Source organism: Martes martes (genome assembly GCF_963455335.1).
Source record: "Martes martes genome assembly, chromosome: 15".
NCBI lineage: Eukaryota > Metazoa > Chordata > Mammalia > Carnivora > Mustelidae > Martes > Martes martes.
Genome location: NC_137903.1, coordinates 59,449,171 through 59,460,647, shown reverse-complemented (window position 1 = coordinate 59,460,647; position 11,477 = coordinate 59,449,171). Strand labels below are relative to the sequence as shown.

The window sequence follows — 11,477 nt, the reverse complement described above, 5'->3', positions numbered from 1 at the left end:
AGTTTAAGGCAGTTAAGATCCCACTTTTCACCCATCCGATCTGCAGAAATTTTAAAACCTAACATGCGGTGTTAAAAAGTTTGAGAAAACAGGCACTCTCATACATTGTCACTGGGAATGTAAATTAGTAGTATTTTCGGAGGACCATTTAGCAGTACGCATTCAATTTTTTAATGTGCATCCCTCTTCGGATCAGGCCACTTCCAGAAATCCATCCTACAGAAATAATTCGAACAGGTGCACAAAGATATAAGCCTAAAAAGGCTTAAAAAAAAAAAAAAGTTTTTCTTTTTTCTTTTTTGACTAGTGTTTTCTATACGTCAATCAGAAGGAAGATGAGGTTTGATGAAGAACTGATGAACGGCCTTTAAAATGAATGAGAAAATCTATACCTACCTGCATGAAAAAAATTGCCAACAGAGTGTTAAATGCTAAAAAAGTATTGAATGCAAAGATACAAACACAGGGAGCCGCACGAAGAGGGGCACGTGTGGCATGGAGACTTCCGCTTTTTATCCTAAATCCCAGCGTTGTTTTAGTAAAGAAAAAAAAAAAAGGAGAAAAAGGAACATTTTGGAAACAGACACATCAAAACCGGTGAGTTTACCTTTAGGGGAGGAGGGTGGGGTGAGAGTGGAAGACGTTTTTTGCTTCCTCACTCTCTGTAAACTGTGAAAAACAAACATGCAAGCAATTTTTGTGAAAATAAAACTTTTAATATAAAAAACATATAAAAATACTTTTCGAGGGGCGCCTGGGTGGCTCAGTGGGTTAAAATCTCTGCCTTCAGCTCAGGTCATGATCCCAGGGTCCTCCGATGGAGCCCCGCATCGGGCTCTCTGCTCGGCATGGAGCCTGCTTCCCCCTCTCTCTCTGCCTGACTCTCTGCCTACTTGTGATCTCTGTCAAATAAATAAATAAATCTTAAAAAAAAAAAAAGCAAAACAAAACAAAAACAACTTTTTGAAGAAGGCTTTACAGTTCTCGCAGAGGTTTACAATCTTCGAAGTCACCGTAAGAAATACAACAGGATGTTCTAGGTGTTTCACCTGGTACTTTTCCAGTCCTCCTTCCTTTACGAGGTCATTAGGAATGGCTTCCCAAGAATTCCTCTCTCCTCTACGGAGTGGAACCTTCCAGACCAAGAGCTCAAAGCACCTCAGCCCGGCAGTCCCGGGGAGAACCCCCGGAGCAGGATCGCGGGCGGGGGGCTTCCCTCCGCGAGCCGGCAGGCACGCGGCAGGCTGCGGGAACTGTCGGAGCTCCCCGAGCTCCCCCCGCCCTCGGCGGACCGCCAGCCACACGCGCGGACCAGTCCTCCACCGCGTAGCGCACCCGGACCGCAGAAAGGTGTTAGGCGAAGGCGAAGGCGAGGTCGCGAGCCGGAACGGGGCGACGGGCACTGCCACATGGCTGGCGCGCTTGCCGCGTAGACGCGTGGCCGGACGCGCCCCGGGAAGGGCACAAAGGCGGGCCGCGCGACACAAGGTGCAGAGGACGGGAGGCGTGCGCCCGCCGCCGGGCCCTCACCAGTGCGCGGACAGAGCCGCCGCCCGGCCTCTTCCGCCCCGGAGCCCCCGTCCGCAAGGGCCTTCTAGCCCCGCGCTGGGGCCCGGACGCCTTGACGCACGCCCGCCCCCGAGCGCGCCCTCCATTTTGTCCCCAGTCTCCTTCGGGCGAGCGGGGCGGCGCTATTTTAAAGCCGCTAAGTCATGGAGCGAAAAGGGGAGGCGGCGGGGCGGGCGCGGGACCTTGAAGTGCAAGGGGCAGGCGCTCGGGGCTACACAGCTGCCGGCGCTGGAAAGCCGCCGGCGGCACCCACGGCTCGGCCTGGGGCCGGAAGGACAAAGGACACGCAGGGGACGCGGGCCGCGAGCGAGCGCGGGGCAACTTCCGGGCCGGTGGGCCAGGGCTGGGGGCGGGCTAGGCCGCCGACCCGGCCGCAGGGCCCGCGCGCAGGACAAAGCGGCGGCGGCGCGCCCGCTCCCCCAGCCGCGGCCCTGGCCCGGCCCCGCCCCGCGCGCGCGCGCGCCCGGCGTCCAGGCACGCGGGCGCGAGCCCGCGGCCGACGGGTAGAAATGGCGGTTGGGGCGGAAGGAGGGGGCTGGAGGGGGCTGGGGCGGGAAGCAGCGCAGGCTCGAAACTCCAGGGCGCTGTTCCGCCCCCGCCCCGCCAAGGATCCTGGGGCAGGGGTGTTTCACGAGCTGTCCTCCTCTCTCGGCCCCGGCCTCCCGGGCTGCGGAGGGCCCGCTGGGGAGAAGCCGTCACCCGTTAGTTTGAACAAAGGAGATGGCCCCACAGGCCAGGCGACGGCCCGGCGCGGCCACTGCAGAGACGCAAAAACGTTCCCTAAAATGGCGGCCGGCGCACGGGGGCGGGGCTGGCGGGGCTTCCGCTCGCGGCGCGGGCGGGGTGGGGCCGCAGGTACCCACCGGAGCCCATGGCCGCCGCGCCAGATCCCGGCGAGCCCGCAAAGGGGAAGGTAACGGGGCGGTGGGGCGCGCGGGGCGCTCGGGCGCTCGGGCGGGGGGCGGAGGGCAGACCCCGAGCCGGGGCCCCGTCCCTGGCTTCTCCGGCGTCGCGGGCTCCAGAGAGTTCCCGTCCCCACCCCGGCACGCTTTAGCTCCCTCGCCGGGCCTGGGGGGGGAGCGGGGGAGTGAAGCCCCGGGCGGGAGAGCTGTGCGCTGGAAGGGGCTGGTGCCGGGGAAGCGTGGTTTCCGCGCTCCCGGAGGACAGGCTGATGCGGTGGACTTAACACGGAGGGACCCAGAAGTGCTGTCGAGCAGTGAAAACCTGGGTTAGATCCTGAGCGGAAGGAGCGGCTGTCAAGCGGCGGGGTTTCCCGTTCAGTGCGCTGACTTGTAAACCGCGCCATTCCACCTCTCTGCGTAAGACCCAGTCGCCACAGCCCGTGGCTCCCGGGATAAAACCAGAGTTCCTTGGCCTGGACCGTAAAGCCTTTGGCCAAGCCCTTGTCCGCCTGTGTCCGGCTCGTCTCCTTTCCAGAGGCTTTGGAGACGGTGGGCCGCGAAGGGAGGGCGCTTTCTCCTGAGGGGGGCCCCTGACTCCCCAGCGCGGACTGAAATGCGCCTGTTCCACGCCCCCACCCCGCTCCCCGGCGCCTTACTCGGCTGCATCATTCCAGCAAGTCCCCAATTTCTGTCATCTGCCTCTTGCGCTCCTTAAGGCAACCCAATTTACCACCTCAGTGCTGAACAGATAATAGATGTTCAGAAAATAGGAAAAAAGCCATTTTCCAGTGGTAAGCTTATAAAGATGTTAATAGTGGATCAGTGATGCACAAGTATTGACTCAAGAGCCGCTGTGTGCCAGAACGCTCCTAATCTACAATTACAGGATATGCTCTCCCCAGCTTGGGAAATTTTGCTACTTATTCAAAGTTACTGCTTTTCTGGGGACTTTTCCATTTAAATTTCGCCAAGATCAAATGGTTAATATGAACAAATATTGGATAAGTTATCTCCAGATTCAGTATCAAAACAGCGTGTCAGTTTTGACGCTATTGGTGTCTTTTGTTTTCATGCCTCATATATTACTTGGAATATGCTTAATGTAACCAAGTGTGCCCTTATTTAAAAGTGATTTATTTCAAGAGGCACCATAATTATATAAACGGGGCTTTTATCCCTCTTGTGTCTGGTTATCGCCTTTGATAGGAGATAATTGCCATCATTTAAGGGTCAGAAGTATGGTTTAGCCGTTAAAAGTCAAAAAAATGGAAAGTATAATAATAATGACCTAATTGGTTCATCATTAGTAAAACAAAACACTGTGGTTGGTGAAATGAAGGATAGGTACAAGCCCTAAAACTGAGCACTGACCAGATTTGTGTGGTGAGGTTAAAGAAAAAAACAACCAAAGACTTATAAATTGCTCATGAAATACTAGTATCAAAGCTCACTAAGGAGATTATAAAATTTATGTAACATAAGCTAGGACTGAATGAGTAGCCCAGGGTAACGTCAGAAAAGGAAGCCTGCAGTTATCAAGCTGACAGAACTAACCCTCAAAAACTCCGCTCCCATTCTTTGCTCTCCAGGAAACTTTAAAATACGAAATTTGGTACATGCCTACCAGGAAGGTGCTGTAGGTAAATTTTAAATTTATTAATAAACCCATTGGGAAAAGTGGTGTATGTATCTGCTGATTATTAGGCACTAAACTAGGAGCTAAAGATACAGCCTTGATCAAAACAGGCAAAATGTTCCTTGTGGAACTCACATTCTTACTGCAGGAATCAAACAGGAAATCACAGTTTCATTTACTGAGCCAACCATGCAGAGATCCTGGAGAAAGGCAGCACGCGCTAGGTAGGTCTCGTTTTGTCAGAGGAGAGCCAGTGTACGAAGACTAGAAGACAAGATAAAGAGGGATACGAGAAAGGAGGGTGGGTGTCAGGTCCGGCGGGGCCTTCCCAGCAGTTGTAAGGCATGGAGGGTTTTCAAAGGACAATGATCCAGCCATCTGAGTGGAATCGAGAGCTTTTAAGATACTGAAAGAGGGGCACCTGGGTGGCTCAGTGGGTTAAAGCCTCTGCCTTTGGCTCAGGTCATGATCCCAGCGTCCTAGGATCGAGCCCTGCATCGGGCTGTCTGCATGGCTGGGAGCCTGCTTCCTCCTCTCTCTCTGCCTGCTTCTCTGCCTACTTGTGATCTCTGTCAAATAAATAAATAAATAATCTTAAAAAAAAAAAGATACTGAGAGAGACCATGGTAGTCTGGGGGTAGCGGCAGCAGAGGTGAGAAGCGCTTCAGTTCCAGCTGTATTCGGTTCTGGTATATCCCAGACTTGCTGGAGCACTGAACATGGGTTTGATGGAAGAAATCAAGGATGACTCCTAGGGTTTTGGTATGAAAATTCGGTGAGTAGGGATGCCTGAAAAATAATTCTAATTGGAAATCCTAAGTTCAAGGCACTTCTTTGACATACAAAAGGTGTCGCTAGACCAATGAATTAGAAGACAAAACACCTGGGAGAGGTTAGATGTGATTTACCAAATTGGCAGGCATCGTCATGTAAATGGCATTTAACCGAAAGCCTGTGTTTCTGAGCGGGCCAGGGGAGCTCTTCAGACTGAGAGGTTGTCAGAGGAGGGAACAGAAGCCAAAGTGCTGGGAATGGCCAGTGAGGTGGAAACCCAGGAAGCCTTGTCCTCTTTGAAGCCAAGTAAAGAAAATGTTTCAAAAACAAATGATTATCTGTGCCATGTGTTGATGGGAAGTGTGCCGGCATCTGTAGTGTCTGGACCAAGCTGTTGCGGTGCAGTGTAGGGATAAATGCTCTTTGAAGGGACTTAAACAGAGAAGAGGTTTCTAACACGTAGGTTAACGAGTTTTGCAGTGAAAGGGAGCAGAGAAATGGGATAGTAGCTCAGGCGGCTTGTGGAGGGAAGGTGTGTCAAGAGAGTGTTTTGTTTATACTGGAGAGGAAAAATAATGGTGCAGATGAGGACAGGGTGACTAGTAGCAACTTCTGCAGTGGAATCAACTGCAGTTAGGACCAGGTTTAAATAGAAGAGTGGGGCGCCTGGGGGGCTCAGTCGTTAAGCGTCTGCCTTCGACTCAGGTCGCGATCCCAGGGTCCTGGGATGGAACCCTGCCTCCAGCTCTCTGCTCAGAGGGGTGTCTGCTTCTCCCTCCCCCCCACCCCCACTCGTGCTCTATTTCAAGTAAAATCTTTAAAAAAAAAAAAAAAAGAAGAGAGCCAGTTCACCCTGTGCAGCAAGAGGAAAGACTCTGAACACTGATGCAGAGATGTTTGGCAGTGGGAAGTGGGCTGGCTCTAATTCAGTATATTTCCTTAAATTATTAAATGGATATTCCAGCTTAGAAATCTTTTAAGCATCTTTTAGTTCCATCAAGGTGAGCTGGAAGATCTGCCTTTGTAAATCTAAGCTTTAAAACTTCATGGGCTGCCTGGCTGACTCAGTTGGCAGAGGGCTGGACTCTTGATTTTGGGGTCGTGAGTTCGAGCCCCATGCTGGGTGTCGTTTACCTAAAAAAAAAAAAACCAAGATTTTTAGCCTACGAGTTTAAACTTTCATTAGTTTAAGGCTTAAGTTTGTTAACAGCAGAAGTTAAACCTTAAGATTGCAGACTACGCAGGGAATAAAAATGTGAAACGCTTGTACATCATAAATAGAACTACTTAAAAGGGATTTATGGCTTGAACCCTCTATTAATTTGGGAGTCTTACAGTTCAGTGTACTTTCTAAAAGCATTGTATGTGCTTAAGACCGGTTCTTCGTTTTCCTGTATTTGCTTTTAAGTAATCTGTAGTCTAAACACCAACTTTACCAGGAGGCGGAGAATTCTCTACTAGTGAAGAGAAGATTATGCTCTTAAATCAGTCTGCGTTCCTACCCAGTTTTGATACAAATTGCGTACTTAGTCCTGTCCACCCCCTCCCCCCACAAAACGTGTAACCTTTGGAAAACATCTCCCTGAGCCTTCGTTTTTTCATTTATGACCAAATGGTTAAGTGACAATTAAAGAACAGGTTTTGGAGATCTGGCCACATGAGAGGTTGAGAACAAGGAATGTAACGGGCCTGGGAGGAGCAGTGCCCCCCCCCCCCAACGCCACCTCCAAATCAGGGCATTCATCAGACCAGCGCTGGTTTCCCAGCTTCGGCCTTGCTGACACAACCCCCGTTTTGCTGGGCACGGGGCTGATAAATGCTGAGAAGGTCTGGCGGCAGCACCCTTGGCCTGAAGCCACATGTTGGGCTTTAAAAGGTTCCATTTTAAAAAGCAGATGTAATTTCTGTTAAGGCATCTTTTTAAATAAGCAGATTTTTTAAAAGGATGTATTTATTACAGAGCACGCACAGGGGGAAGGGGGCAGAGGGAGAATCTCAAGCAGTTGGCCTTCAGCACAGAGCCAGACATGGGGCTCCAGCTGGGGACCCTGAGATCATGACCTGAGCGCAAACGAGTCAGGTGCTTTTAACATTGTGCCACCCAGACACCCCGAAATATGCTGGTTATTTTTGAAGACCTTTTAAAAACACTTTAAAGATTTTGAGAGAGTGGGGGTGGTGGGGGCAAGCAGACCCCACGCTGAGCGCAGACCCCGATGCAGGGCTCCATCGCACAACCCTGAGATGATGATCCAAGCCAAAAAATAGCGAGCCTTAGCTGACTGAGCCACCCAGGCACCCAAAACTATTTTTCTAAGCAGTATCTAAAAGCGGTTTCCTCAATCTGATAGGCTCACAGGGAAGAAAGAAAAAACAAAAATCCTTAAGTTTTCCAAACTCAGATCCCCATGGCCCATCCCAGACCGGAGTCAGCATCTGAGGGGGCAGGGATAATGAAAACCTGGAGACTGAGAGAGATGCTGTCCTAGCGGACTTGAGTAGCACTCGGTACTTGGCAAGCATACTTTATACTTTGCGAAGAACTGGGGTTAAGAGCATTTTGTCCAAGTGCCCCACAAATGTTTTGTCTGCAGATTTGGTGGTACCCTGGGGTCACGCTAGGGCTCTGCCATGGCAGGGAAGCCACACAAAACAGCTATGGTGTGGTGTGTGCAGCGGCCTGCCTGATAGTTCCTTTTCTTCTCAGGACCACACCTCCCCCCCCCCCCCAAACCCTGTGGTGGAAGGTGGTGTTGGTCTACTAGCTTCTAAGACCTAAAACGGGCACTAATCACCACCTTGGCCTTCCTCTAGGAAAGCAAGCTCCTTTGAAGGTGCGGGCATTAGCTCTGGCCTGGAACGTGGGGCCTGGCTGTCTGCAGAGCGGCTCACGACACCCTCCTGCCTGCCAGGACTATATTCCACTTGGCTTTTGAGCTTATCGGTTTTTTGTACTGAGTTTTTTTCCTAAATGAAGCGAAATAACCTAGCAGCAGAATTAAATCCCCCAGCCTCTAAGATTTATATTGAAGAGCTTTTTACAATTAAAGTCTGCAACACTGAGCACCTGCTGTGTCCACCAAATGATGTTAGGGCTGTGTGTCAGGGTGGGGCTCGGGGAGGAAGGGACAGAGAGACAACGGTTTTTAAAAAATGGAATAATCAAGTAAATAGTAGTTTTGCTTTATTATGAACCAAATCACACTTGGGTCTTTTCTGGCAGTGGTTTGAGCCAAAGCAGCAAACAGGAGAATATACAATCAAGAACATCCTTTGTAATTCAGCTGTAACCTGACTTGCCTCTCCCGGTTCCTTTCCCTTCACATTACTTTCTAGGTGTCCCCTCACCCTACACAGTCCTCCCGTTTTAGCATAAAATCCTGCTTCATACTAAATCAAGTTTTAGGGAAGTCTCATTAAGTCTTCTAAGTCCTTATTAATGGGAATGCCACAGTGAAACAAACGTGACTTTTAAGAAAGTGTGTCCTTCCCTCCCAGAGCCCTAAAATAGAGTTCCATTTGACATTCACATTAAAACACGTGAAGGTTAAGCTGGCAGTATTTTTTTTTTTAATCAGGAAAATCAAGTCCATAAATCCCATGAAAACTGCGGAGAAACAATGTAAGAATCATTCATTTTAGCACTTGAAGGAATTTATCACGTAGCCCAATGCCTTTCATTACAGAAGGGTGGGCCACGGAGATTAAAAAAATACATGTATCCTACAGGTGATCCAGTTAGTGGCAGAGCGGAGACAAAACCCAACTGTGGATTTCCAGCTTTTCCCATCACACCTACCCTCCCCATCTAAGTGTAGTTGCCATGTCCTACCAACAAAGACTCAAATACAGTCAAATGCAGTTTCTTACCACAGGTAAGGAAATGAGAGGAGAGCTATTGCACACATTTTTAACACCAATAAAATCTGAAGTTCTTCAATTTAAAACTTTACTATTATCAGCAAACCTTGTTAGAATAATTCTACTTTTCCCATTTTGTGTGTCCAAAACTGGAAGAACTGTGGTGTTCATTTCAGGGATGGCCAGATTCCCAGATCATTTCATAGATGTTTAAAGACCTCATAAAATAGCATATGCTGTTACCCCCAGACCGGTCAGTTAGTAAATTTCATAATATTAACACCATAATTTAATTGGTTTAGGTTTCAGTTGCCCTGCTGTTAGGGGATTTTCTGGTCAGATTCTCAAGGTTTCCCACTTAAAATTTAGATCGTAGGCTAAAAGCCTGATGACCAATGATGATAAACCAAGATTTATGGTTATCACCTAGCACATACTCTTGATCTTTGCCAAACCAGTAAAATATTTACTTGTTCAATCCAGGTTCTCTTCTGTTTTATTCTAGCCCTTTAAGCTCCTAGGAATTTTAGATGTTGAGAACATTCCCTGTGCTCGGGACTCGGTATTGTATGGTTCATTAGGATCTGTTGTGGCTGGCCTTGGACATTTTTTATTAACTAGTGAGTATCTTTTTCTTAATGTATGATGAACATTTTCTAAATGGACTAATGTCAAATTTAATTATGGTGGTTATGGTTTTTGACAGGTAGGATTAGAAGATCATGTGATGTTGGAGTAGGAGGATTTATCTTGGTGACTTTAGGATGCTGGTATGTGTACCAAGTAATTCAAGAAGATCCAGGATCATGATTGATCTATTTCAAGCACATGCTCTTTCCAAGCAATCTGTCACTGGAAGACTCCCACCCCCTCAGTGAGGAATTTTTTTTTTTTTTAATTTAATGGAAACTTGCCTTACAAAATGGTACTGCTGGGTGCCTCTTTCAAGTATGTATATGTAGACACATTGTACATACATTTGTCAAATGAGCAGATGAAGGCGTGACATTCCACCAATACCAAATTACAATTTCTAATCTGGGAAGGCCTCAACCTTTCAGGTCACCCCGATGCTCTCATTTCCTGCTCATTACATTACATCTGAAAAGCCTCCTTTAAGAATGTGCTCACAACTGACGAAACACGTGCATTAATCTCCTGTGTTCTGAGCCAAAAAAGCCAGAGCCAAGAGTACATAGTATATATATGGTTCCACTGGAGGAGATTCTACCAGAAAAACTAAGTAAGCTAGGTGGGGTCAAAAGCCTCACTTTAGGTAAAACCTATCTTAATGATTTGTTAATGACACTGAACCACTCCAGAACAGCCCTCCAAATTAGAAGGGTTGTATTAATACAGTCTTGGGGTAACCATCCGTAAACATCTTATTGTTACTACAAATTTCAAAGTGGTTCCTAGAAGAACTTTTCTGTTGAAAATGACTCAGTTGTGTTCTTTTCTCGTAAGGTTCCATTGTAGGTATAATTACGCGAAGCTAAGAATCCGGGAAAGAATTGCCAGAGATGGAATTAAAAACCAGATTCTCTACGAAAGTACCCACCTTGATCCTGAAAGAAAACAAAGCAAGAGCGGCAGCTGAGCAGGGTCTCAAGCATCGAAAACCCGACGGCTGCGGGGGTCGGTGCGAATCAGATGGAGGGCAGCCGATCACCCTCGTGTGCGTGTGTCCCGCCAGACTTTAAGTCACATAAAATAAAAGATGTGTGTGTTGTAGTTTTCTTTTTTTTTAAAACATTTGTATGAAGGCCCACACACTTGCTCTGGCCCTCACTCTACTGCCAGGAAAGCATCTTTTGGACTTGCCGAACTTGGTGCAGAGATCAGAGTGTAAACAAGACTACCCTGATGACTTTTCAAACTCCTCTTAAAAACAGATCACTGTACTACTGCACCTTGTTAAAAATGAGGCAGTACTTCCCAGTTTCTAAAGTCAGTGCCTTTGTAAGAACACTAATGGGTTTTTTTGACTTTGCAAATTGCTATTTTTAAAAATGTACACTCACGGCTTGACCCTGTTCTTCCATTTCTTAGAACAGGTAGGTCATCTCCCCAAAAGTGCAGGTAAAGATAGTTTTTAAACACTCTAATGGTTTCTGAATGTAGCAGTGTTTGGAATTTAAATAAGACACATGGCACGCACAGAAGTATTTTCAGAACTAGTCTGATACAAAACCACCACAGGATCTCACACACATCATTACACTAATATGTCATTTAGAATTCAATCCACTGCTACTAAAAAAAGGCAAAAAACAAGGCACCCAACCAAGTCCACAGCATTTATTCATTCAGGAAAAAAACTCTCCCTCTCCAAAGCAGTGCAATTTGTTTTTATGTCAACATGACTTTAAGAGAATCTTTTAAATATAACACAAAACACAAGCTAGAGGTGTTCCTGGTTAAGAAATGATAATGAAAAAGACCAGCAGACAAGGACTCTGGCATTATTAATGATCCTGTTACTCGATTATCACAGTAAGCCAGAGAAGGTGAAGCTATCGTGAGATTTTATCTTGTTCTCTCACGGCTTTTCAAGGGGTAAGTGGGGAGTGTGCGCTTGGTCTGGTTCACAGGAAGGGGCATCTTCCCTCCTGCGCCCACTTTTCCTGGGGTCCTTCCGAGGGGCAGCGCACGCAGGCTATGCGGTTTACCAAATGCCACTGTCAAGCACAAGCCCGAAGATACTTGTACTGATCCTAATCCTCTAGCAGCTA

General features: G+C 47.9%; 1 protein-coding gene across 1 annotated transcript; it reads left to right on the top strand.

The window, feature by feature from the left end:
• Positions 1 to 2,398: 2,398 nt before the first annotated feature.
• On the top strand, positions 2,399 to 10,481 carry COX20 (cytochrome c oxidase assembly factor COX20). Its single transcript, XM_080824400.1, has 4 exons — positions 2,399 to 2,482; positions 9,248 to 9,362; positions 9,449 to 9,512; positions 10,210 to 10,481. The coding sequence occupies exons 1-4, from the start codon at positions 2,441 to 2,443 to the stop codon at positions 10,340 to 10,342; spliced, it is 354 nt and encodes a 117-aa protein (XP_080680526.1). The 5' UTR covers positions 2,399 to 2,440; the 3' UTR covers positions 10,343 to 10,481.
• Positions 10,482 to 11,477: the final 996 nt, after the last annotated feature.

Excerpts from the sequence above, each read along its gene's own strand:
- COX20 (XM_080824400.1), top strand. The coding sequence starts at position 2,441 with ATGGCCGCCGCGCCAGATCCCGGCGAGCCCGCAAAGGGGAAG. Across the intron at positions 9,363-9,448 it reads TGGACATTTTTTATTAACTA|GTAGGATTAGAAGATCATGT; the intron begins GTGAGTATCTTT and ends GGTTTTTGACAG. Across the intron at positions 9,513-10,209 it reads TTGGTGACTTTAGGATGCTG|GTTCCATTGTAGGTATAATT; the intron begins GTATGTGTACCA and ends TTTTCTCGTAAG.